The sequence below is a fragment of the Saccopteryx leptura genome, chromosome 1, assembly GCF_036850995.1.
Source record: "Saccopteryx leptura isolate mSacLep1 chromosome 1, mSacLep1_pri_phased_curated, whole genome shotgun sequence".
Lineage (NCBI taxonomy): Eukaryota > Metazoa > Chordata > Mammalia > Chiroptera > Emballonuridae > Saccopteryx > Saccopteryx leptura.
Window position 1 is genome coordinate 57,688,226 of NC_089503.1, and position 27,813 is coordinate 57,716,038.

Consider the following 27,813-nt stretch of genomic DNA (forward strand, 5'->3'; position numbering starts at 1 on the left):
GCCGGCCCCAAATGGCTTCCGGTTGTTTCTACACCACTTCCTTTTTCTCTGCTAGTCAGTTTGTGGTTTCTGAACCCATAGAAGCTGCAGGCAGGTTTAACAAAAGTAATTTCTTTTTTGGGGGAGTGGGGTGAAAATGGTGGAGGGGGGTGCTGGGAAGGAAGTCCCTTGGGAGAGGGCCAGGCCACAGTCCCCAGATATCTTAGGCATTATAAGGGACCGATTTTCCCAGGACCCTCTTGGGGGCTTGTTGAGGAAACAGGAACCCAAATAGGACAATGAATCTCTGAGTGGCGAGGCAAGGCCAGATCCCCCCTCACCTTCCATACTTGTCCACTCTCCTTATCCAAGTACTGCGCAGAGGAACCCCCACCAGGATGCTCTTCCTGGGACCAGCCCCATTCAGGAGCCCTGGAACCAGGAGATAATGTGAAATATCAACTATGAACCAAAGGTACTAAAAACCTCTTTTGAGGAAAGAACCTTTCTTTTTTTTCTTTTCTTTTCTTTTCTTTTTTTTTTTTTTTTTTTTTTTTTTTTTTGAGCAGTCTTAAATTCACAGCAAAATTAAGAGGAAAGTACAGAGATGACCATATATATACTCCTGTCCCCACACCTGCATGGCCTTCCCCATTAGTAGCACTCCATACTAGTAGCGGCACATTTTTTACAGGTGAGGAAGCTGCTCTGACACGTCATTGTCTCCCACAGTCCATAGTTACGTTAGGCTTCACTCTTGGTGTTCTATGTTCTGTGGGTTTGGACAAATATGTAATGATGTGTCCATCACTATGGTATCACACAGAATAGTTTCACTGTCCTAAAAATCTTCTGTGTTATGCCTGTCATCTCTCTTCCCACCATGCCTAATCCCTGGCAACTGCTGATCTTTTTACTGTCTTCATAGTTTTGCTTTTTCCAGAAAGTCATGTAGTTGGAATCATACAGTAAGGAGCCTTCTCACGCTGCCTTTTTTCACTTAGTAATATGCACTTAAGGTGCCTCCATGTCTTTGTATGATGTGATAGCTCTTCTTATTTTTTTAGTGCTAAATAATATTCCATTGTCTGCATGTATTTCTTCATTCACCAATAAAGGACATCTTGGTTGCCTCCACTATTAGCAATTATAAATAAAGTTTCTATAAACATCCATGTGAAGGTTTTGTGGATAATAGTTTATAAATCACCCTCACTGTCAACCAAATCTAATCTGAAATTGAAAGTGCATCTCACCCCAAATATAAAAAGGCCAGAGCACTGCCTTCTCAGGCACTTCTGTCAGAGACGGACCAGGACCGAATCACGAAGCAGCTGCAGAAACTCAGGTACCTGATAATTCATTCTGTTCTCTGAAGGGGAAGGTCTCTGAATGTGAGGAAACCAGGAAGGCCCCTGAGGATAGACTGGTGCTCGGATGGGACTGGGAGAAGATCTGAACACAGGGGTGATTGCTGTTGTGAGGGTTACATCAAGAGACAAAGCCACAAAGTCAGTTTGTGTAAGAAATATGCCAGGTAAGACAGTATGATCAGACCTGACAAAAAAGGAAACATGTTGAAGAACAGATATGCAATCTACCCATCCCTCTTAAATAAAAAAACCCAAAAACTTGATCTTAGATTGTGCAATTTATGCCCCAAGATCCTGAGGCAGTACTGATGGTCTCTGTGTCTCATAGACCCTTGTACAAAAGGGCTTTCTCCCTTTCTATGGTTATTCAAACCTAGTTCTTCAGGCCAGAACAGGAGTATTCTCAATTTCCTCAATTCCCAACACCAAGTTCTACCTCTCCTTCCAACTAAGAAACCGCAAAAGCTTCCATGCATATTAGCTCTCCCTGATTGGAGTAAAAGTTGACAATATTGAGAGATATTCAGAAGTATCGACTTCAGGTAAACCTCACGTTAACAAAACTTTAAGAAGAATTTTCCTTAAAAAACATTTAGTGCATGACCAGGCGGTGGCGCAGTAGATAGAGCGTCGGACTGGGATGCGGATGACCCAGGTTCGAGATCCCAAGGTCGCCAGCTTGGGCGTGGGCTCATCTGGTTTGAGCAAAGCTCACCAGCTTGAGACCAACGTCGCTGGCTTGAGCAAGGGGGTTACTCCGTCTGCTGAAGGCCCGCGGTCAAGGCACATATGAGAAAACAATCGATGAAAAACTAAGGTGTCGCAACGAAAAACTGATGATTGATGCTTCTCATCTCTCTCCATTCCTGTCTGTCCCTATCTATCCCTCTCTCTGACTCTCTCTCTGTCTCTGTAAAGAAAAACAACAACAACAAAAAACGCAAAAAAAACCCCCACAAAACAAAAAAACATTTAGCTGCTTGACCTGTGGTGGTCAACAGCACAACTTGTCATCAGCACATTTGCTGTGAAACTAATGTTCACACCTCACTTTCATTATCTTTATTTGCAGTTCTTTTGACCTTGGAGATGACCTCTCTTCTAACCATAGCCATTCACTTCTTGATCCTAACTCAGTGGCTAACACAACAGGTAACGTATATCACCCACCCCCACCCTCATCCTGTTGACCTCGCTTTCCCTTCACATCTTTCAAACTGTTCCCACAGTTGAGTCTGAGGCTGAAGCCACTTAGAGAGCATGAATCTGAAAAGATTTTTTTTTTAAGTGAGAGGAGGGGTGATAGAGAGACAGACTTCTGAATGCCCTGTCTGGGATCCACCTGGAACCCCCATCTGAGGCTTATGCTCGAATCAACCGAGCCATCCTCAGTGTCCTGGTATGACACTCAAACTAATCAAGCCACTGGCTGTGAGAAGGGGAGATAGAGAGTAGGGGGAGAGGTAAGACAAGAGAAGCAGATGGTCGCTTCTCATGTGTGCCCTGACCAGGGAACAAACTTGGGATGTCTGCACTCCAGACTGACATATCCACCAAGCCAGCTGGCCAGGGCCAAGATTTTTTTAAATATCAGGAAATAAAACAAAGTAACAAAGCCTAGTTTTTTCTTTTTACACTACTCAAAGTAGAATAAGATGGTCTTCATGTGTGTACCATACATGAATTCTATGACAGAAACATGTCAAATTTGGTGCTGAGCAAGAAGTCCACACTCTGGGCTCTGGGCAGCATCCAGTACATGCGAATGAGTCAAAGGACACTACTTCTTCATTACAGGTGACCAGCTCAAAATGTGAAGCTAATTCAATTAAGCTAGACATGGCTCCCAAAGCATTCGATGATCAGTATGTGGGTTGTACTGAAGAAATGGAGATAAAAGCACCCCAGCTTTTAAAAGAAGAACTGGCAATGAATAGAAAGTTTAAAGATGAATGGAAAAGGGCAGAGAAAGAATGGAATAACAAGAAGAACAAAATAAGTGACTCAAATAAATTGAATAATTTTCATGGAACAGCTCTAGTGGCCTATACTGGGAATATTGCAATGGATTTTAACAAAGCTGTAAGAGAATTCTGTCAAAACCCACATAACTTTCAATTCAAAGCCTTTCATTATTATTTGACAAGAGCTCTTCAGCTTCTCAAAAAAAGAAAGTGTTACACAGTTTATAGAGGCTGTAAAACAAAGTTTGGTTACAGTGGGAAAGGAAAGGTACGTTTTGGCCAATTTACCTCAACGTCACTGTCTAAATCTGTAGCTGATAAATATTTTGAAATTGGGGGAACACTGTTTATCATAAAAACCTGCTTAGGTGTTCATATTCAAGCATTCTCTTATGAAGATGAAGATGAAGTGCTAATTCCAGGCTATGAGATGTATGGGGATGTTGCCATTAACGACGCAGATAAAACCTACAGAGAAATTTCACTTAGAAATCCAGACAATTTTAAGAGTAACTTCAATTGCCTCTACAGTTCCACTAACTATTCAAGAACATTAGACAGCATTTGCAACAGCTCAGGTGAGTCTGGGACAACGTTCCAGGTGGGAGTGATTGGGTCATCATGAAACAGAAAAGGGGGTGCTCTGCTACCAGAGATGGGGCCTTCAACCAACTGCGGAAGAGTATTAGGTTCCTAAAAAGCCAGGGCTGATATGCTGGAATAGAGTGCAGATCCAACAGTTTCTTGTCCAGCCAAGCTTTCAAATTCCCTGCTGTGCAGAAAAGTCAGAAAGATCTGCTGGGCACCTGCAAACATGGGTTATGGAAACTACTGATATGTCAGAGGGTACAGGAAAGGTTCAGGGGAGCTGGATGACCTGGTTGCAGACACACAGTGTAGCCACTGCAGTGATCCTGACAGGAGATGAGGGTGCCTGAATGAGCAGGTGGCTGTGGTGATCAGGGGAGGCTGAGGATCTGGTGTTCTCTAAGAGGTATTCTAGGAGAAAGAGAGTGGAAGCAGAGTATGGGCAGAAAACAGGATGGTGGACCTTGAGATTTCCAGTGTGGATAGTTTACAGGTTCTGAGCTTGTTGGAGGACATTTCCATAGAGCAGCTGGCTAGATTGAAGCGCAGGTTAATAGTGTTCAAGCCAACTGAAAGGTTTCACATGAATGGGCCATATAGCAGACTAATGCACAGGATTGATGCCTAGACTGACTGATGTTTAGAGATGGTAAAATCAGAGGACACAGTGGAGGCATATCAGTAATGGCTGGAAATAGTAGTGGAGAAAGGCTATTACCTGTCCAGCCCTGTGATGGATGAGAAAGCGCATTCAGGAGCTGCCTCCCTGTACCAAACGCCCCCAGGGTGTACTGGCTCTCAGGTTTCTGTGCATTTACATCTATCATTCCTTCTGGCCTGCCGTCTCTGACTTTATGTTTTATTTCATATAATCTAAAACACTATCAATTTAGTAAAGTAATTATCTTTCAAGATCTAGCTCAACTATCACTTCGAATCATAAGCCTTTCTTGATACTTTCCACCAAAATTAAATATTGTACCATCCTCCATGCCACAGGTTTAGTGAGAGGCAACCTCAGTGGTAATCCAAGTTCAACCACCACTAATTCTGGTAATTTTGGTAAGTTACCTGAGCAGTCTGTGTCCTAACTGCCTTAGTTGTAAAATGAGGATGCAAATAGTAATACCTCAGTAGTATGTCTGAGAATTAAAGAAGTTCTTAACTTATTGCCTCATACATAGATATTGCTCAACAAATACAGTCTTTCTTTCCCATGGAGAACCTTGTATGCATCTCAGCGGTATACTCACCATCTCTATGATAATTTGTTTACAGTCTGGTGATCTCTTTAATGCCAGAGACTTTGTCTTCCTGTTTCCTCTGTACCCAGAGCCTATCATTAATGCCTGCGTTGCATCAGGGCTCCAGTATTTGTTGCTGAAGTAGGTTAATGAAAGGCAGAAACTGTGGGATGAACCGAAAACACACGGCTGGTGTGTTCCAAAAGGAAAGTTTATTTTAAAAGAGCCTGGATACTAGATACAAGCAGGCTGAGACCAGTGAAAAGGTGTCAGCCCCAAGCTGTGGGAGGGAGCATTAGATATAGGGATTGCTGGCATTGGGGTTGCTTGCACCTGGGCATGTTTATATTATTAGCATATCAGGGTTTGTGGCCTTGATCGCTGACTTGACGATGAGCAGGAGGAGGGGAAATCCTGCTGCAGAAACACAAGTTCTTTGATGTAGTACAGGCTTGATGTCCTTGGTAAATTCTGAAGACAGCCAAGAAGTTAGTCTCCTAGGTATATATATATCTAGGATCTGAGTCTGTGATTAGGCTTTTACAAACAACTACGGTGATTTAAACTCCCCTAATGGTCAGGCCCCTCCCCAATACAAGCTCTCTTTGACATTCCTGCAAAGGCAAACATTCTGCTACATATCAAAGTGAAGGCCAGGAAGCCATTAAGTGCAATAATAGCAAGCAAATTAACTATAGCCTTACAGTAGGGGGTGAGAATGTTCTGGTCTGAGTCCTGGGAAAGAAGTTGGGTGAGGAGAATTTGAGTTTCACAGGAGCTAATTTAACCCTAACATTCCAGCCTTTTGTTGTTTATGGAAAAGGGCTGAAGGTCTCTGACTTTTATAGGTGCTTCCTGTTGATTAGTGTCGGTGAAGTATTTAGGAGACATACAAGACATGGTACAAAAATTAGAGTGTGAGGAGGAATATGGAACCTATGAAAGGGAGTAGCCACATATACCAATTGAACTTGTTTAACCAAGTGTCCCAGGCACTGGACTGATGTTCTCTTATCTTAGCTGCCTTTTCAGTTAGCTTATGAGTCACATCTCTAACTAGCCTGAACGATTGACATAGAAGCATCATTCCTCTTCTAGGAAGAGAAAAAGTCCCCCTTTTACAGCCGTAAGGAGATCTAATCCTCACCCGTTTTGTAATGCAACAGCTGCAAGAGAGTCTATTTGGTCCTGTAAGTTGACTAAGATTTTTGCAATATTATCTAGGCTTTCTTGTAGATCTTCTGACAGGGTTTTAAAGTAATACAGAGCTGTGGCTAGTCCTCCTGTACCTATCCCAACCCCCGAAGTTATGCTGTGTGTTACTAAAAGAGGGATGAGCTGCACTGCCCTCCTGTGCAGGAGTTGCTGGATCACTGGAATGGGTAGAGACTGGTTATTGGGGGCTATATCAACATTGGGAGAGAGATATGTTAAAGTACAGGTTCCTTTACAGTGAGTAGGAAGACAAAGGTAGGCATCCTCACTGCAGAGGAAAAATATTCCCTGTTGTGTCAGGCAAGGAGAGAGATGAATTGAGAAGAGGTGAGAAAGGTGATAGGGAGGTGTGCTCTTTTCTTGGGATTCTGTTGTCCAGACTGATAATGTAGATGCTATTGCAGCTCCAATAAGGGGAGAGAGGTGGGTAATAGCTCATTGGGTGCGTGAAAGTGAAAGGGAACACCAGGGTAGGAGGTGATCCAAGGGAAAAGGGAGAGGAAGTGTAAGAGCAATTAAAAGAAGGGGCTTGTAATGTAGTAAAGGAGTGTAGAGCCAGTATCCACGGCTACCATCACAGCTGCTCGGCCCATGCAGGTTTGCGTTGGATTCGGACAGTCGGTAAAGAAACAATGGAGCCAAAAACTGATGGGCCATCATCTTTAATCCTAGCTTGCACCCGGCGGGCAAGTAAAAACACACACTGGGCTCCAAAACCCACTCACATCCAGTGCTCACAAAGCTACTGACTTATCTGAGTTTCCTAGAATCAAAGGTTTCTAGCTCACCAGACTTTATTCACCTCTGTTCCCCATCTCCTTCCTTCTCCCTGCACAAACCGCACAAACTGGCTTCACACTCAGCACTCTGCCATCTTGGCTGCTTCTCCAGGCCTCCTCCATGTGGCATTTCTCTGCTCTGCTCTCTAATGCTAATCTCAGGAACCAAGAGCGCAAGCTCTCATTTTGCCCCCATTTTATAGTGTAGAAATCAAAACCCTTAATCCAAATACAAAATAGGGACGTCTCTAATACAAAGTCACTTATCTGAGGCATGATGGGATTGTACCATCCCACATCAAAAAGGGTGGGAAAGGCTTAATCCCAAAACCAAGCCCCAGGCTACAAGGATCCTGCCTGCCCACAGCCCGCCCCTAACACACATTAATATCACCTGAGCGACAGCTTCCATGTAGGCAGTGCCATCTTTAACAAAGTGAGCATAATACATTTTATCTGCCCAACAAGGAGGAAAACTGAACTGGTTGAAGGAAGCAGCCATTTGCCTCAGGATGAAAGGTCCAGGACCCGGCAAGAGTTGTTATAAAGTACCGCAACCCCAAATTCTGAAAGGCACTGTACCTCATTTCATCAAGTTCACGTAGAGACACCCAGTCCAGATGAATTTTGAAGAGTTTTATTAGAGGAGGAGATTTATTAAATATGCTGGCCACATATGGCTGACAGAGGGTATCTGCAAGCCCAAATCGTGCAGTGCCAAAAACAGTTCAGGGGCTGTTTATATACCCCTGATCACACACGAGCGGGGGAGAACATGACATCATGGTACAAGCTGGCAACATTTGTTTAGGGCAGGGGTCCCCAAACTATGGCCCGTGGGCCACATGCAGCCCTTGAGGCCATTTATCCAGCCCCCAACGCACTTCCGGAAGGGGCACCTCTTTCATTGGTGGTCAGTGAGAGAAGTATAGTTCCCATTGAAATACTGGTCAGTTTGTTGATTTAAATTTACTTGTTCTTTATTTTAAATATTGTATTTGTTCCCATTTTGTTTTTTTACTTTAAAATAAGATATGTGCAGTGTGCATAGGGATTTGTTCATAATTTTTTTTCTGTACTTTTCTGAAGCTGGAAACGGGGAGAGACAGACAGACTCCCGCATGCACTGACCGGGATCCCCCTGGCACGCCCACCAGGGGCGAAGCTCTGCCCACCAGGGGGCGATGCTCTGCCCCTCCGGGGCGTCGCTCTGCCACGACCAGAGCCACTCCAGCGCCTGGGGCAGAGGCCAAGGAGCTATCCCCAGCGCCCGGGCCATCCTCGCTCCAACGGAGCCCCGGCTGCGGGAGGGGAAGAGAGAGACAGAGAGGAAGGAGGGGGGGTGGAGAAGCAAATAGGCGCTTCTCCTATGTGCCCTGGCCGGGAATCGAACCTGGGTCCCCCGCACGCCAGGCCGACGCTGCACCGCTGAGCCAATGGCCAGGGCTTCATAATTTTTTTTATAGTCCAGCCCTCCAATGGTCTGAGGGACAGTGAACTGGCCCTCTGTGTAAAAAGTTTGGGGACCCCTGGTTTAGGGGATACACAGAAACATTAAGACTTTCAAGGTAACAAGAATGTTTACAAATCTTTCAGGGTTCATCTTCCCTCACTAGCCTAGAGGTATTTTACCCTCAAGATTCCAGGAAGAGGGAGGAACTACAATCAATGCAAGGTGGTATGTAAATTCTGCCTCCTATTGAAAGAGAAGAAGTTTCTAGGTTAACCTTTATTTTAGATTTAAAACTGAATGACCCATTGTTCTCACAAGCCAGAAACTTCTACATTCTTCTCCCTCCCCTACCTAAAGGAGGGATGGGACAGGAAAGCCTGACCTTTCCTCCTAGAATATTAATATCAATTTTCAGCTTTTGGTACCTGTTGGGCAGATAAAATATATTATGCTCACTTTGTAAAAGATAACGCTGCCCACGTGGAGGCCATTGCCCAGGTGATATTAATGTGTGTTGGGGGGCAGGCAGGATCATTGTAGCCTGGGGCTTGGTTTTGGGATTAAGCCTTTCCCACCCTTTTTTGATGTGGAGTGGTACAATCCAATCATGCCTCAGAGAAGTGACTTTGTAGTAGAGACTTCCCTATTTTGTATATTGGATTAAGAGTTTGGATTTCTACACTATAAAATGGGGACAGAGCGGGAGCTTGCGCTCTTGGTTCCTGAGATTATCATTCGAGGAGAGAGCAGAGCTGTAAAGCCAGGAGCCACCATCGTGGCCATTCACATGCAAGTTCGCATTGGATTCGGACAGTCGGTAAAGAAACAACGGAGCCACAAACTGGTGGGCCATAGTCTTTAATCCTAGCTTGCACCCGGCGGGCAAGTAAAAACACACACTGGGCTCCAAAACCCAATCACATTCAGTGCTCACAAAGCTACTGATTTATCCGAGTTTCCTAGAATCAAAGGTTTCTAGCTCACCAGACTTATTCTCCTCAGTTCCCCATCTCCTTCCTTATCCCAGATACAAACTGCGTACAAACTGGCATCTCACTCAGCACTCCGCCATCTTGGCTGCTTCTCCTAGCCTCCTCCACGTGACCTTCCGCTGCTGGCTCTACTCTCTCCGCTCTCTCATGCTAACCTCAGGAACCAAGAGCCCAAGCTCCCACTTCGTCCCCATTTTATAGTGTAGAAATCCAAACTCTTAATCCAATATACAAAACAGGGAAGTCTCTAATACAAAGTCACTTCTCTGAGGTATGATTGGATTGTACCGCCCTACATAAAAAAGGGTAGGAAAGGCTTAATCCCAAAACCAAGCCCCAGGCTACAAGGATTCTGCCTGCCTTTAGCCCACCCCAACACACATTAATATTACCTGGGCGACGGCCTCCTCGTGTTATCTTTAACAAAGTGAGCATAATACATTTTATCTGCCCAACAAGAGCAGAGAGCAGAAAGAGGCCATGTGGCCAGGACAAGCAGCCAAGATGGCAGAGTGCTGAGTGAGATGCCAGTTTGTGTAGAGTTTGTATCTGGGATAAGGAAGGAGATGGGGAACTGAGGAGAACAAGGCTGGTGAGCTAGAAACCTTTGATTCTAGGAAACTCGGATAAGTCAGTAGCTTTGTGAGCACTGAATGTGAGTGGGTTTTGGAGCCCCAGTGTGTTTTTACTTGCCCGCCAGGTGCAAGCTAGAATTAAAGATGACAGCCCATCAGTTTTTGGCTCCGTTGTTTCTTTACCGACTGTCCGAATCCAATGCAAACCTGCATGGTCCAGGCTGCTTTGATAGTGGCCCTGGCCGTGGCCACTGGCTTTACAGTACCTTACAACAGAGTCACATCAACCACACAGAGCCCAAAGTGTAGAAAAGAGGATTTATTCCAAACACCTGGATGCAGGTGGGCTGAGTCCAATAAGAGAGTCAGCACTGAGCAGGGGTGAGAAGGTTAGTTGTATAGTCTGCTGCCACCTTCTGGCAGTTTCTGTTGATTCTGGCTTGTGGTATTCTTCTGTTTCGGTTTCTGCCTCCATTGGTAACGAGCTCTTGTTTGATCAACTTTAAGGTTAAGTATAGGTCATCACCTACTGACTAAGGAAGGGTGGAAAGAGGGCCATTTGGGGCCCTTAGAGTACATTTTGCCCTAACACAGGAGAAGCCTGGTAGTCTATCTGTTTTTAGTAAAGTTGCATGCTTTTTTTGGCAGATGGCCAACTAAAGTGTTTCCTGAAGTTCTGGAGAAGCGTGGGAGTGGGGGACTTGACTTAGTAGGAGAGTGTGTAGAGCAACAGGGCTTCTTATAGGGGGGAGAGTTAGGAGTGTTTTTAAATAGTTGGCATAAGTCTGGAAAAGTAGGGAGACTCAGGAAGCTTGAGCAATTATATAGTTATTAAGGAGGGAGCTTGCCACTTCAGAAAAAGTAGTACTCTTTTGTTCTGTATGGGCTAGAGTTGTTTTAATGGTGTCCCATTGAGTGAGAGGTACTGGAACAGCAGTATAGGCAGAGGACAATAGGGAGAGACAGAGTCAGCAATCCTGAGCTAAAAAGTAGGATTTGTTTTATTTAGGAGGGAGTATGTGAGACTAAGAGATTCTTCTAAATTTAAAGGAGTTAGAAAGGACTTTAGAGTGGTATCAGAATTTACACTGTTAACACTACTGAGGAGGAGGAAAGAAATAAGGGTGGAAGAGTGACTAGATGATTGGAGAAAATTAGTAGTAGGGAAATTGCTTCCCCAGGCTAAATACTCTATTAAGTAGGAGTCCCATTGGAGTGTGAGGATGTAAACCCTTAATGGGAGAGTTATAGTAGAATAGAGAGGATTTGTTGAGGATTTGTTAACAAAGAAATGAAGTTATGGGTATGTCAGTGTAAAGCCAGTAGCCAGGGCCACTATCACAGCAGCCTGGCCCATGCAAGTTCGCATTGGATTCGGACAGTCGGTAAAGAAACAACGGAGCCAAAAACTGGTGGGCCATAGTCTTTAATTCTAGTTTGCACCCGGCGGGCAAGTAAAAACACACACTGGACTCCAAAACCCACTCACATTCAGTGCTCACAAAGCTACTGACTTATCCGAGTTTCCTAGAATCAAAGGTTTCTAGCTCACCAGACTCATTCATCTCTGTTCACCATCTCCTTCCTTCTCCCTGCACAAACTCTGCACAAACTGGCTTCTCACTTAGCACTCCAACATCTTGGCTGCTTCTCCTGGCCTCCTCCATGTGGCCTTTCTCTGCTCTCCTGTCTGCTCTCTCCTCTAATGTTAATCTCAGGAACCAAGAGAGCAAGCTCCTGTTCTGCCCCCATTTTATAGTGTAGATTCATAACCTTTAATCCAATATACAAAATAGGAAAGTTTCTAATACAAAGTCACTTATCTGGGGCATGATGGGATTATACCACTCCACATCAAAAAGGATGGGAAAGGCTTAATCCTAAAACAAAGTTCCAGGTCACAAGGATCCTGCCTGCCCACAGCCCACAGAGACACACATTAATATCACCTGGGCAACGGCCTCCATGTGGGCAGCGTCATCTTTAACAAAATGAGCATAATACATTTTATCTGCCCAACAGTCAGGATCTCATAAACCAAAAAATAGAAAAAGGAAAGAAAGGATAAGTAGAGTCAATAATCAGGAGAGGATGTTTTAACTATCCAAGGTTGGACAAGTTATGGTAGATTTTCCTCCTGTATTCAGGTTAGTTGAATTGAAGTTGGTGAAGTTACCTGAGACTCCCAGAGTTTGCTCTCATGAGAGACTACCTTGGCCCGTGTGCGATGGGTCCAGCAGGGGAGGCCTTGAACACAAACAGCAGGAGGTGTACTGAGAATGACTGTATGCGGTCCTGTCCACTTGGGTTGTAGCCTATCTTTGGGTCCCGTCTGGCTGACAAACACCTGGGTGCCAGCGAGGCATTCCTGTGTAGAACTGGAAGTGGGGGGTGGCATACTCTGATCGGTAGCCTCCTGAAGTAAGAACTCAAGTAAGGAGTAAAGAAGGAAGGTAATTTCCTAATAGGTCAGGGTCAGGGGTTGGAAGTGGTCCTAGCAAGAAAGTACAACCGTACATGAGTGGAAAGGGGCTGTAAAAGGTGGGTGCCCTAGGAGTAGCTCTCATTCACGTAAGGGCCATGGGTAGATTACAGTCCAGGACGATTTGGTCTCCTGGGACAGTTTAGTTAGTTGGGACTTTATGATGGAATTAGCCTTCTCTACCTTTCCTAAAGACTAAGGCCCATATGGAAGTGTAAGAACCATTTGATGCTTCAGGCTGGGTAGACCTGTTGAGTGATTTGGCTGACAAAGGCGGGTCCATTATCTGACTGGATAGAGTTAGGAAGAATGAGTCAGGGGGATAATGGGCTCTAGCAGTGCCTTAGTACAGCTGTGTCTGCTTCTTCAGAGGCTGTTAGAAAGGCCTCAACCCATCCTGAGAGGGTATCAACAAAAACTAGTAAGTAGCATAGTTTTTTTTTTTAAGTAGCGTAATTTTTTGTCAGAGGGTATGTGGGTGAAATTGACCTGCCAGTCTTAGCCAGGGACATGTCCTTGAGCCTGATGAGTAGAAAGTGTGGGAGGTTTGAGACTCCCCTGAGGGGAGACAGAATAGCAAGTTTTAAATGCCATATGCTTAGCAGGCAGCCTACAGCTGCAGGCAGGTTAGGACAGTGTTAGTCAAATAAGTTTGTAAATATCATATATATGTTTGCTCGCTTATAGTTTACATTGGGTGTGGGAGACAGGCTGTAGGCTGGCAAGGTCCTTATAGCTAAGGCTTGGTTTTAAGACTAAGTCTTTCCCACCCTTTTAATACTAAGATCTCAACACTAAGCTTTTCCCCACACCCTTGACTGTTGCATGATGTGGAGTAGTGCACTCTTATGAGGAATCCCATTTATGCCTCAGATAAGTGGCTTTGTATCAGAGACTTCCTTATTTGTCTATTGGCTTAAAGGCTTTAATTTCTACACTATAAAATGAGGCAGACCAGGGGCACTCTTGTTCAGATCCTGCCATCAGCATTGCAGAGGAGAGGCAGCCAAGATGGCAGAGTGCCGAAGGAGAAGCCAGTTTGTGCAGAGTTTGTGCAAAAAGAAGGAGATGGGGAACAAAGGTAAATGAGGCTGGTGGGGCCTTTGATTCTAGGAATACCAGGATGAGTCAGTGGCTTTGGGAGCCCTGAATGGAAATGGAAGTGTTTTCCCACTGTGTGTATTTTCTCACCAGCTGGGTGCAAGCTAGGATTAAAAGTAATGGCCCATCAATTCTTGGCTCCGTCGTTTCATTACCGTCTGTCTGAATCAAATGTGAACCTGCATCGGCCAGGTGGCTATGATGGTGGCCATGGCTACAGGCTTGACAGACAGGCTTTAGCAGCTGCAGGAGGGATCTTTACTCTACATGAAATAAGTTATGTAAGATTGCAGGATACTGTCGGCCTGGGCTTCAGGTAGAATAAAGTGGCCATCATGCAGGAACCACTGGCCCTGTTTTGTGAGCCTCTTCGCAGTATATTTTGCCTGTTCTTCTAAGTTATAGGCGATAGAAAATGAGGCTAGGGAAAGGAATTGGCCCTGGAGCAGCTGGAGAGTGTCCTGCTTGGCTGTCCTGTCGGCAAAGTTATTGCTGGCTGCAATGTGGTTACTGAGAGCCTGGTGACCCAGGCAGTGGGTAAGAGCTACTGCCTGAGGGAGGTGGGCTGCACTAAGCAGTTGGGCAATTAATTTCCTGTTGATAATAGGGGTTTTTTGTGGTTAGGAGGCCTCCTTCAGACCAGATAGCTGTGTGTGAATGGAGGATGTGGAAGGTGTATTTAGAATCAGTATAAATATTAACCCTTTTTCCTTCTGCTAAGGTGAGGGCTCTGGTAAGGGTTATTAATTCAGCCTTCTGTGAGGTGGTGCCAATAGGGAGGGGGAAAGCGTCAATGATTGTTGTGCTGGAGACAATAGAATATCCAGCACAATGTACCACCTCTGATCTGCAGTGGTTAGAGGGGTGTCTGTTAGATGGAGAAACAGGGTAAAGTAAGAGCAGGAGGTCAGAGTGTGAATATAGAGGTTCAGAGCAGAAGGGTAGGAGTAAGAGAGTGGCTGGATTCAGTGGTGATCAGATGCCAAGGGTGACTGGTGGGATCCTGGAGGGTGACATTAGGTTTTGCGCCTGGCACTGGGAAAGCATATCCTTCAGATTGTGAGAAGGATAGATGGTTAGTGAACTATGGAGACACAATTTCTGACTCTCTAGGGTGAAGGATGGCAGCCACCACCAGTGCCCTTAGACAAGGGGGCCAGCCTAGGACTAAAGGGTCCAGTTGTTTGGAAAGATATGCTATTACCTGTAGCAAGGGTACTTTTAATTGTCCTAAAAGTCCGACAGTGTTGCCCTGCCATTCATCAGTGAATACTATGAATGGCTTGGAGAGGTCTGGTAGAGTTAGAGTGGGAGCTGAGATAAAGGCCTGTCTTAACTGGAGAAAGGGAGTCTTGATGGGACCCATTGGGTCAATGGGTTCTGAAAGATTTCTCTTGGTGGCTTGGTAAAGAGCTTTGGCTAACAGAGCGAAGGAAGGAATCCACAATTGGAAATACCCTGCTAGACCAAGAAAGAAGACGACCTCCTGCTTTGTTTTGGGGACTGGCAGGGAAGAGGTGAGGGAGAGCTGTTCTGGGGTAATTCCTCAGGAGGTAGGAGTGAGGGCTAGACCTAGGTATGTGACTATTGGGATGCCTTTTGGGGGAATACTTTGTAACTCTGTTCTGCAAGGAAGTTGAGAAGGTGGGCAGTCTGATTTTTTGAATCTTGTTCTCTGAGGGGCTACAGAGGAGTAAATCATCAATATACCATATAAAGGTAGAGGGTCCTAAATCTAAAACCTGTAAATCGGTCATTAGGGCCTGTCCAAAAAGATGAGGACTATCCTGGAACTCCTGGGGTGGGACCATCCAAGTGAGCTGCTGGGGTAGGTGCATGTCAGGATCAGTCCAGGTAAAGCCAAAGAGGTTTTGTGAGTTAGGATGTAAGGGAATAGTAAAGAAAGTATCCTTTTGGTTTAATAAGGTAAAGTGGGAAGTTTCAGCTGGAATTTGGAAGAGAACAGTATTTAAGTTGGAAACAATCAGGTATAATAAGGGTTGTACTGCCTGATTGATGAGACGAAGTTCTTGCCAGACGATAGGACCCATCAGGTTTTTATTTTTTAATTTAATTAATTGTATTTACATAGATTCTAGGGTCACCCCAAATGCATCCCCCTCCCCCGTATTCCCCTGAACATCTCCTTTGCCCTCCTCCCTACAGCGCCCTCCCCCCTTCCCTTCAGGTTTATCCCATCCTATCATCCCCTTTCCCTCTGTCCTCTTTTCCTCTCGTCCCTTTGATCCTTCCTCTGTCTCAATTCCGTTCCTCAGTTCTCGTTATTCCTTAGATTCCTCAAATGAATGAGGTTATATGATATTTTTCTTCCTCTGCCTGGCTTATTTCACTCAACATAATAGGAATATATCCCAAGGACACCATATCACCGACTAAAAAAAAGAAATGCACCCCCATGTTTATGGCAGCATTGTTCACAATAGCGAAGATCTGGAAACAGCCCAAGTGTCCATCAGTGGACGAGTGGATTAAAAAGCTGTGGTACATATATACAATGGAATACTATGGGGCCATGAAAAAGGAGGAAATATTACCTTTTGCAACAATATGGAGGGACCTGGAAACTATTATGTTGAGTGAAATAAACCGTCAGGTTTTCTTACAGGGAGGATTGGGGTATTGAAAAGGGAATCAGTGGGGCAGAGGAGTTCGTTATGGAACAAGCGAGTGATAATGGGTTTGAGCCCTCGTTGTGCAGGGGCTGGGATGGGATATTGTTTCTGAGATTGGAACTGATTGGAGTCCTTAACCCTAATCTGAACTGGGGCATGGTGACGGGCTGTAGAGGGGAGTTTGATGTCCCACACTGAAGGGGTTACCAGGGAGCTGGGAAAAGTCAGAGAAGTTCCCATTAAATGGTTCCCAGCTGTTTGTAAGAGAAGTAAAAGGTAGCTGATCCGGAAAGGTCTGGTGTGTCTCCAGGATTAGTATGGAAAGTGAGGGTAACATGTAGTGTAGACAGGATGTCTCATCCTAGGAGCAGTGTGGGACATGAGGGCAGATTTAAAAAGGCATGAGTAAAGATCTGGGCTCCTGAAGAGCAGGACGGAGTAGCAACGGAACAGGGCTGGGAGACCTGGCCATCAATTTCCACAGCTGAGATCCCCGAGTCCCTTAAGGAACCTCTATATTCAAGCAAAGCAGAGTAGGTTGCCCCTGTGTCAATGAGAGAAAAGAAACATGCCTACCTGCTACCACCAAGGTCACCTGAGGCTCAGAAGATGTGATGAATGTTGGGGCATCTGTCCTCAGGCACCATCAGTCTTCAGTGGCCAGGCCTATTAGCTCTGGAAAGGCGGGGCCGGCCAGCCTCGGAAGGGATGGGGTCTTACCTAGAGAGGCCCTATCCCGGTCCGACTTCCAATGAGGCCCACCATAAAGGGAGCAAGGCATTGGGGGCTGGCCTGGATTAGGGTACTTGCGGGCTCAGTGACCATTGCTGCACTTGAAGCAGGTCCTGGTGGCGCATAATTTTTATCTTGGCCCTTGGCCTGAAGGCCATTTTGACTATTTCGGGGCTTTTGGCACTGCTGGCTCTGCGGGCCTTGATGGCATAGGCTAGCATCTGATATTCAGCTACCGTATTCCCCATGAATAAGACATTCCCATGTATAAGACACATCTTAATTTTGGGGCCCAAAATTTGAAAAAGAATGTATTACATAAAGTTATTGAACTCAAATTTTATTCATCATCAAGTTCATACAACTCCTCATCACTGTCAAAACTCCCATACATTAGCTTGTCCTCATCTGTGTCTGATGACAAACCACTGTCTTTAACAATGAGCATGCCTAACTGGGCAGTGGTGCAGTGGGTGGAGCGTTGGACTGGGGCGCAGAGGACCCAGGTTCCAGACCCTGAGGTCGCCAGCTTGAGCGCAGGCTCATCTAGTTTGAGCAAAGCTCACCGACTTGAGCTCGGGGTCGCTGGCTTGAGCGGGGGGTCGCTTGGTCTACTAGAGCCCCCCAGTCAAGGCACATAAGAGAGGGCAGTCAATGAACAGCTAAGGTGCCGCAGCAAGGAATTAACGCTTCTCATCTCTCTCCCCCTTCCTGTCTGTTCCTCTCTCTGATTCTCTCTCTATCTCTGTCAAAAGAAAAAGAAATGAGTGCAAAAAAGTGGGAAATGCAAGTAAAAAAAATCTATAACTATTGTATAAGATGCACCCAGTGTTTAGACCCCAAATTTTTCGGAAAAGGGTGTATCTTATACATGAGGAAACATGGTACCTTCTGTTTTTTGTCTCCTCATCTCAGTTATTAAAGACCTTAAGGGCCTGACCAGGCGATGGCGCAGTGGATAGAGCGTTAGACTGGGATGCTGAGGACCCAGGTTTGAGACCCCGAGGTTGCCAGCTTGAGCACGGGCTCATCTGGCTTGAGCAAAATAAAAAATGCTCACCAGCTTAGACCCAAGGTCACTGGCTCAAGCAAGGGGTTACTCGGTCTGCTGAAGGCCCATGGTCAAGGCACATATGAGAAAGCAATCAATGAACAACTAAGGTGTCGCAATGAAAAACTGATGATAGATGCTTCTCATCTCTCTCTGTTCCTGTCTGTCTGTCCCTATCTATCCCTCTCTCTGACTCTCTCTCTCTGTCCCTGTAAAGAAAAAGAAAAGAAAAAAGAAAGACCTTAAGGGCCAGTTTTAAAAGATCCCATTGAGGGGTTTGAGGGCCATCCTCTAACTTTTATAATTTGCACCAAATGCTGGGTGCAACTGGGAAATGAAATTCATGTGTAGGACTAATTGTCCTTCTGTGCTAGAGGGGTCTAAGGTAGTATATCTCTGACGGGCCTCCGTGAGGCACAAGAGGAAGAGAGCAGCATTTTCAGTGGGGTGCTGGGTGATCTCCGTTCACCTCTCATAATTTACAGCCTTAGGGGCTGCCTTCTTGATGCCCTCTATGAGGCAGAGGACCATGTGGTCCCGGTTTCGTCTACCTGTCCCTTCTGCCTGGTAATCCCAATGGGGATCACAGGTGGGAACAACCTCATCGCCTACTGGTTGATTGGGCTCTTGCTGGTGGATAGAGTCAGCATGGGCCTGGGCATGAGTCCAACTAAGGTTCTTCTCCTCGGGTGTTAAAGTTGTAGAGAGAATTACATGAAGATCATGCCAAGTTAATTCATAGGACTGGGTGAGATATTCAAACTCCTTTCTGTAGTTGGTAGGGTCAGTGGAAAAGGAACCGAGGCGTTTAGATATTTGCGATAGGTCGGTTAAGGAAAAGGAGACATGGATCAGATGATGCCCTTGGCCCCGGCTACCTCCCATAAAGGGCACTCTAAGACAGGGACTGAGGCAAGGGAGGGAGCAGGGCCGAAGACTTCCCAGAGAAGGTGTGTGCTGGGGAAGAAAGAGGCGGCTTCAGGAAAATCGGGGGGCAGGAGGGGGGAGGCAGCACTGAATAGGGAGGGGCTCTGGTTGCCACGGGGTTGTGTCCCGGGAATCAGGAGGTAGAGGAGCAGAAGGAGGAGCAAGAGGAGGGGGGTCTATAATTGGCGGGGTCGAAGGAGGAAACTCTAGAAGGGTCCTCCAGTGCAGGGGGCTCTTTCAGTTTTAAGTGGAGAAGGAATATTTGAGAGGGAGAGCAAAAATCACAGAGAGTGGGTCATGATCTGAGTGCAAGAAAGGCCTGGACCTAGGGGATTTCAGATCACTTTTGATTCTGCCGGCAGAAATTATTAAGGTCAGTCATGATGTTAAAACCAAAAGTGCCAACCTGACCAGGCAGTGGTGCAGTGGATAGAACATCGGACTGGGATGCCGAGGACCCAGGTTTGAGACTCTGAGGTCGCCAGCTTGAGTGCAGGTTCATCTGGTTTAAGCAAAGCTCACCAGCTTGGACCCAAGGTCACTGGCTTGAGCAAGGGGTTACTCGGTCTGCTGTAGCCCTCCAGTTAAGGCACATATGAGAAAGCAATCAATGAACAACTAAAGTGCCACAACGAAAAACTGATGCTTCTCATCTATCTCCCTTCCTGTCTGTCCCTCTTTATCCCTCTCTTTGACTCTCTCTATCTCTGTAAAAAAATAAAAAATAAAAAGTGCCATTTTCAGGCCTCTTGGACGAATTATCCAGTTCATACTGAGGCCAAGCTGTGTTGCAGTAAAAAATAAGGCACTATGGCCTGAAATCCTGGACTAAACCAAGGGTTTGGAGCTTCTTTAGGAGACAGCCTAGAGGCGTTGTCTTGGGAATGGCTGACTAAGCGTTCCCCATGATGTGGTGGATGAGCATCTAGCAGTCTACAATGAGGAAATGGACCATCCTGGACGGCGGGATAGGCGATTGCACAAGGCAGGCGTCCCTGCTGTCTTAGGCCCACTGGAACTAGAGACTAGCTGTTTTCCAGGCATCCCCATACAGCAGTCCAGCTGGAGACAAATGTCCGGCAAATTCCAGAAACACCCTTCTGACCAATGTGGAATTTTCGGAACCATCCTGGACAGCAGGATAAGAGATGCAGGAGGGGTTGGGAAATTCCCACTTATAGAGCTGCTAGGTTCACTCACCCATGTGATTGTTGCCTGGTGTGGATGTGGTGAGGCAAAATGAGAGGGTGGTATTTATCCTGGTGTCCAGTTTTCAGTTCATCTCCATGCAGGGAAAGGGAGTTTTCCCTTCTTGGTGGGTTCAGGAGGTATGGCCAGAGGGGAGGGGTGGGGGGCTGGAGGGACTAGTCCCTCAACTCCATGGGCAAAGGAGGCAGGTTCCAGGGGTTAGTCCACCGCTCCCGGGCAGCAAACCTCACCCCTCCCGGGGTCGGGATTAAACCCTCGACTTGTCTCTGGCACACACACCTCCCGGGTTCTGGCACCAGAATGAAAGGCAGAAACTGTGGTACCAACTGAAAACACGAGGCTGGTGTGTTCCAAAAGGAAAGTTTATTTTAAAAGAGCCTGGATACTAGATACAAGCAGGCTGAGACTAGTGAAAGTGTGTCAGCCCCCGAGCTGCGGGAGAGACCATTAGATATAGGGGCGGCTGACATTGCAGTTGTCTGCACTTGGACAGGCTCAGAGGTTTGTGGCCTTGATCACTGACTCGATGCTGAGCAGGAGGAGGGGAAATCCTGCTGCAGAAACACAAGCTGTTTGATGTAGTACAGGCTTGATGTCCTTGGTAAATTCTGAAGACAGCCAAGAGGTTCCTGGGAGACCTGAGTCTGTGATGAGGCTTTCACAAACAACTACAGTGGTACCTTGAGATAGGAGTTTAATTCGTTCTGTAACCAAGCTCATAAGTCAGTCAACTCATATATCAAACAAATTTCTCCCATTTAAAATAACTGAAGTAGATTTAATTCGTTCCAGCCCTGTGAAACATCCCCAAACCATCCTAAATTATGAAAAAAATACGTTTTTAATTAAGAAACACACATGTATACTTTGCCTATGCATAACAAAATATATGAAATAAAAGAAAAAAGTGTTATTTAATTTTTTTTAATTTATTCATTTTAGAGAGGAGAGAGAGAGACAGAGAGGGAGAGAGAGAGGAGAGAAAGACAGAGAGAGAAGGTGGGGAGGAGCTGGAAGCATCAACTCCCATATGTGCCTTAACCAGGCAAGCCCAGGGTTTTGAACCAGTGACCTCAGCATTTCCAGGTCGACGCTTTATCCACTGCGCCACCACAGGTCAGGCGAAAAAAAGTGTTATTTAGTACTGTATTCTTACCTTGGAGACAGACGAGTGTGGCTAATAGAGGTGAATGGCAGAGGAGGGAGGGAGGAAGGGATGCAGGCACTGTAGAAACGTAAACTAAAACTGCACTTTCTTTACACTAAATGTACACTAAAACTGCATTTTCTTTACTTTAAACAAAACTAAAACTGCACTTTCTTTACTGAAAATAAAACCACAAAAACTTAATTGTAAAACAATGCATTTTCTTAACTTTAAACTTAACCTAAGCTTAACATTATGTATTTTTCATTTAATCATCGCCTGTTTTTGCCATTTTGGCTGCACTTTTGGCACTTTCACTTGCAGGACTTTTGAATAAAAATCTATCCAAAGAGGTTTGCTTTTGCCTGCCTTTTTAAATGTTACGGAAATGTGACAAACAAGTGTCATTAAAAGTGCTGAAGCACAACCAGTTGAAACTTTTTCTGGGTGTTTCTTTTCAATGAAACTTGAAAGCTTCTCCCACATTGCCAGCATGTCTTTAATTTCGCTTGTAGAAATCACTTCCTCCGACTCTACCTCCTCCTCACTACTAATCTCTTGCAGAAGCTCCATATCTTGCATCATCTGTAGCTCCTTCAACTCCTCAGTTGAAAATTCCTCCTCATGTTCCTCGATGAGCTCGTTTACATCACCCTCATCTACCTTCTCCAGACTCATCAACTTTCTGAGGGACACAATCTCCTCCAGCGCTTCTACCTTGGTCTCGGTCTCTGGTTCGAATCCTTCAAAGTTCCTGTCTGCAACAACATCAGGCCATAACTTTTTCCATGCCAAGTTCAAGGTTCTTTTGTAACCTCTTGCCATGCCAAGTCAATAATGTGTAAACATATCACAATGTTGCAGTGATCTTTCCAAAACTCTCGAAGGGTTAGATTTGTATTCTCAGTCACCTCAAAGCAGCAGCGGAACGAGTGCTTTGTGTAAAGCTTTTGTGTGTGTGTGTGTGTGTGTGTGTGTGTGTGTGTGTGTGTGTGTAAAGCTTTTTAAAGTTGGAAATGACCTGCTGATTCATAAGTTGAAGATTGAAGTCGTGTTGGGTGGGAAGTAGAGGACTTTCACGATTTGAACTCATCAAGAATGTCATCTTCAAGACTAGGTGGATGGGCTGGGGCATTTTCAAGGATTAGTAATGCTTTCATCGGGAGTTTCTTTTCTTTTCTTTTTTTTTAAAGATTTTATTTATTCATTATAGAGAGGAGAGAGAGAGAGAAAGAGAGAGAGAGAGAGAGAGAGAAGGGGGGAGGAGCAAGAAGCATCAACTCCCATATGTGCCTTGACCAGGCAAGCCAGGGTTTTGAACTGGCAACCTCAGTGTTTCCAGGTTGACACTTTATCCACTGCACCACCACAGGTCAGGCCGGGAGTTTATTTTCTTGAAGATATTTCTTCACTTTAGGACCAAAGATGAGATTTACCCATTCAATAAAAAACTGCTGCATAACCCATGCCCTAGCATTGGCGTGTCATATAACCTGTAATGCAGTTTTTCTTTAAGAATCTTGTGAGTCTTAAAGGCTCAAGGTATTTTGGAATGATACACTAGCAGTGGCTTTACTTTACAGTCACCTCTAGCATTTGCACACAATGCAAGGGTCTGATGGCCCTTCATGGGTTTATGGCCTGGTAGCTTCTTCTCCTCTGCGGTGATGAAAGTCCTCCGGGACATTTTTTTCCAAAATAATCCTGTTTCATCACAGTTGAACACCTGTTGGGGGACATTTTTTTCCAAAATAATCCTGTTTCATCACAGTTGAACACCTGTTGGGGGATGTAGCCTTCCTTTGCAATAAGCACAGCAAAATGTGCAATGTACTCCTCAGCTGCCTTAACATCAGCATTCGCAGCTTCACCATGACTCACCACCGAGTGGATGCCAGACTTCTTCTTGAAATTTTCATACCAGCTGTGACTTGCCTTAAACATATCTTCTGCTGCCTCTTTTGAGGTTGATGGTTCTTTCTTCTTAAAATCGCCGTAAACAATATGTGCCTTTTCGCATATTATAGTCTCTGTCACTGTATCTCCTGCTAGATCTTTCTCTTTCACCCACACCAGCAGAAGCTTCTCCATTTCTTCATGGATATTTGTCCTTAATTGGGACAGAATTATAGTTCCTTTCGCTGGATTTGTGCTTTTGATGGCATCCTTTTGTTTAAGGATGGTACAAATTGTAGATGTATTGCAGTTGTACAGCCTTGCCAGTTCAATCACTCGTACACCATGCTCATGTTTTTCTATTATTTCTTGCTTTACTTCTATCGACATCATTCTCTCCTTCTCACCACTGTCCTTTTACACTAATTTTCTTCGGCCCCATGATAGCACACAAAAAAAGTTAGTAAAAAATGCAAAACTGATGCAAGAATGAGTACAGCGCACGAGATTCAACTTGATTCTGCAGGTAACACGTGAGAAAGAACGAAATGCTGGTGTTGTGCTGCCGATACTGGACCTGTGTGCCAATGCGCCAACTAGTGGCAGCTTCCCAAATCATGACTCGTATCTCAGAATTTCGCTTGGTTCTCAAACAAAAGTATGGACCGAGTCACAGCTCATATCTTAAAAAATTCATATATTGGTCTGCTCGTATCTCAAGGTACCACTGTACTGTGATTTAAACTCCCCTAATGGTCAGGCCCCTCCCTAATACAAGCTTTCCCTGACATTTCTACAAAGGCAAACATTCTGCTACATATCAAAACGAAGGCCAGGAAGCCATTAAGCGAGATAATAGCAAACAAATTAACTATAACCTTACAGTAGGGGATGAGAATGTCTGGTCTGAGTCCTGGAAAGAAGTTGGGTGAAGGGAATCTGAATTTTACAGGGGCTAATTTAACCCTAACAGTTAAATCTTGTTGAGATGCCAGGGTCCAGCCAGATTGGATGAGATGCAGAGGGACTGAGCATACAGCAAGTTTCAATTAAATTAGGCTTTATGCTCAGAACAGCTGCCAGAAACAAGAGAAACGTTTGGGGTAGAAATGGGACCACAGAGAGTGACTGCTGGGAAACTCTGAGCTTTTTACAGGTAGCAATTTTGAATTTGGATCAAGGCTAATAAACACAGAACAGCGAGACAAACAGTCCAGCTGAGGAAAGCTGCTGCAGTCCACCGCAGGCCCAGGGCTGACGTGCACTCAGATTCAGGCCGGCTGAGCTGAGAACCCCAGGAAAGGAAGTCAGATCCCACCCAGAGTCAGAACTCCAGTTAATTTTAACACTGGTCAGTGGTGAACAGAGTACATATATTGCTACATAAGATGAACATCTATGAGGTCTAGACCCAGAAACATATTCTTGGGTGGACAAGACAAGCATTGAGGGGCCCCCAGTGACCAGGGAGCTACAGGCCCCAGGTGAGGAAAGCCTTTCTTTACTGAGGCTCCCGTAGCTGGGAGCACAGGGCCTGGGAAGTGGTGATGGGAGGGACGGAGGGGCCCATAAGGCCTAAGAGCTCAGTCCATTCAAGATGGCCTTACATTCAGAGACCCAGAAGGATGTGTCCTCACAGTTCACTCCCTCTGGTATTTTTGAGTAGTTCAGGAATCCCTGAAAGGCAAAAGGGGAGTCTAATTGCTAGTCAGGTATGGGGAACCCCTAGAGCCCACCCTCTTGCTGTTTATTTATTTATTTATTCATTCATTTTAGGGAGGTGGGGGTGAGATTGAGGGTGAAAGAGAGAGAGAGAAGGGCGGGGGGAGGAGCAGGAAGCATTAATTCCCCTATGTGCCTTGACCAGGCAAGCCCAGGGTTTTGAACCAATGACCTCGGCATTCCAGGTTGATGCTTTATCCACTGTGCCACCCCAGGTCAGGCCCATCCTCTTGCTGCTTTGACCATTGGTTAAAACTAAAAAGTTTGGTAGGCCCATGTCTTAAGAAACCCCATAGAGAAACCTTTCCTTCTCTTCCTCCCACAGGAAGGACAGAAAGTCCTGCATCCATTCTGCTGCTGCCTGGCCTCCTGGTCCTGCTGCTCCTCCCTGCTGAGCTGTGACCCTCCCCTGCCTGGTGCCTGGTTCTGCACAGTGTACTAGGAAAGAAAGGACACAAAATTGTTTTTTGTGGCTTACATTAGCGCTCATGTCCCCAAGGCATCTAAGGGATCTACTGGGTCTGACTGAAAAAGTGTGCTTCCTGTCTTCAAATTTACTACCAAATTCTTTAGTTTCATGACACTTTGCTGTGATTGCAAAGCAATGCTTTGCCTGATCTGTGGTGGCGCAGTGAATAAAATGTCAACCTGGAATGCTGAGGTTGCCGGTTCGAAACCCTGGGCTTGCCTGGTCAAGGTTCAAACAAGAAGCAACTACTATGAGCTGATGCTTCCTGCTCCTCCCCTACTACCTTTCTCTCTCTCTCCTCTCCATAAATAAAATCTTAAAAATAAATAAATAAATAAATAAATAAATAGCAATGCTTTTATGCACTTTCAGTAGTAACAGTCTTTAAGATGCAATTTAATTGTGATGAATGCTATAATCTAAAGAAATAAACCATTTATAATCACACCTTTTCTGTGTCTAGATTTTTCTACAGGTTGTATTATTTTTCTAAGAAATTCTCCCAAGGCATTAGATGTGATGCTGGCATTTCTAAAGTTGAGAAGGTTCACATCTTGTACTCACAAATTCCTTGTAGTGCTGATTGATTTAGCCAGAAATACAAGAGCTGTGTTAGGTAAATTCTTCTTCCTGCACCACCCCGCTGAAAACTCAAGCAGTTACCAAACTCTGTCAATTAACTTAATAAGAGTTCCCTATTGATTGGGAAAGTATCTCCTAAAGAAGATCAAAAAAGCACCAACTATAAAGAATATAAATTTTGGCATAGCAATAATATTGTTCAAAATGTATTGGGTGCTCATTATTCTAAGCACTTTACATGTTTAGTAATTTAGCCCTCATAATAACCCCAGGAGATAACTTATATTCTTTCCCAATTTTACAATCAAGGCACTGAGATTATGTAGTTTACTGTCAAAGAATCAAACAGGTAAGAAACAAGGGAAAGAAAAACACCAGGGAAAAGGGGTGGGAGAATGAAGTGTTAGGTGGGGTTATTCCAATTAAGCAATGAAAACTAGCACTCTGGATAGGACAGAGTCCATAGTTCTGCGCATAACTGGATACAATAAATCCTAAATTTTTTCCCAGTTAAAATCTGACATATGGGGGTCATTCAAAGTTCATGATTGTGGATCAGCTTTAGCGGGAAATAACCCATTTGACAGAACAAAGCATTCCTTTTTTGTCTGTGTGAGATCTTTATCTGTAAAATTCCTACTTCATAAATGCACATTGTTGTAAAATACCTAGGGTATAAATAAAGCAGAACTTCACCTGATAAAGGATGAACACAGGCCAGATTAGAAGTGTGGGAGTCAATTAGACACCAGCAGAGCAAGGACTAGGTTAGTCAGGAAAGGTCACCAGGGCAGGAAGCCCCAGGTGCCTAACAGTGGGCAAGACTGGAAAAACAGGGATCTCGCCTCCAGAATGACCTTTCCTCCCTTAGCTGGTCATGCGGTTTAAGCCTGGTCCTGACTCCGACCCTCCCCTAAGACCCCCCCCCCCACTCCCTGTGGAATATCGCTAGTCATGTGGTTTTAGGCCCCATTAGAGAAGGAACAAGGGGCAGGAGAATGGCCTCATAGGACACCCATACAAGCCTTTGCACTTCCACTTTTTCAAGCATTAAGCCCTAGAGATAACATCTAGGCATCAGTTGAGTTTTAGCTCCAGGCCCAGAAAAGCAGCAAAACCAGACAAGGATGCCATAGCTGACCTCAGGACCAGCTACATTTTTTTAAATTATTGTGAGAGGAGGGGAGATAGTAAGACAGACTTCCTCATGCATCCTGACCAGGATCCACCTGGCACCCCCTGACTAGGGCCAGTGTTCGAATCAACCGAGCTATTTTTAGCACCTGAGACTGACACACTCAGACCAACTAAGCCATCCTCAGTGCCTGGGGCTGACAGTGGAACCAAATCAAGCCACTGGTTTCGGGACAGGAAGAGGAAAAGAAGAGAAGGGGGCAAAGGAGAGGAGCAGATGGTCGCTTCTCTTGTGCCATAACCAGGAATCGAATCCAGGATGTCCATACCCCAGGCCAACGCTCTATCCACTGAGTCATGGGCAAGGGCCTAGGATAGGGATTCCTAAACTATGGCCCGCGGGCTGCATGTAGCCCCCTGAGGACATTTATCTGGCCCCCGCCGCACTTCTGGAAGGGGCACCTCTTTCATTGGTGGTCAGTGAGAGGAGCACATTGACCATCTCATTAGCCAAAAGCAGGCCCATAGTTCCTGATAGATACATGAATTTACCAAAATTTCCAAAC

The 27,813-nt window shown here is 45.2% G+C and overlaps 1 protein-coding gene across 1 annotated transcript; it reads left to right on the top strand.

Annotated features, from left to right (window-relative positions):
- The first annotated feature begins 1,276 nt into the window (after window positions 1-1,276).
- LOC136388873 (T-cell ecto-ADP-ribosyltransferase 2-like) lies at window positions 1,277-25,958 on the top strand. The gene is made up of 4 exons (XM_066360682.1): window positions 1,277-1,327; window positions 2,425-2,504; window positions 3,150-3,894; window positions 25,388-25,958. The coding sequence occupies exons 2-4, from the start codon at window positions 2,442-2,444 to the stop codon at window positions 25,462-25,464; spliced, it is 885 nt and encodes a 294-aa protein (XP_066216779.1). The 5' UTR covers window positions 1,277-1,327; window positions 2,425-2,441; the 3' UTR covers window positions 25,465-25,958.
- Window positions 25,959-27,813: the final 1,855 nt, after the last annotated feature.

Coding starts and splice junctions, on each gene's coding strand:
- LOC136388873 (XM_066360682.1), top strand. CDS start 2,442: ATGACCTCTCTTCTAACCATAGCCATTCACTTCTTGATCCTAACTCAG. Junction 2,505..3,149: donor CTCAGTGGCTAACACAACAG/GTAACGTATATC, acceptor TCTTCATTACAG/GTGACCAGCTCAAAATGTGA. Junction 3,895..25,387: donor CAGCATTTGCAACAGCTCAG/GTGAGTCTGGGA, acceptor TTCCTCCCACAG/GAAGGACAGAAAGTCCTGCA.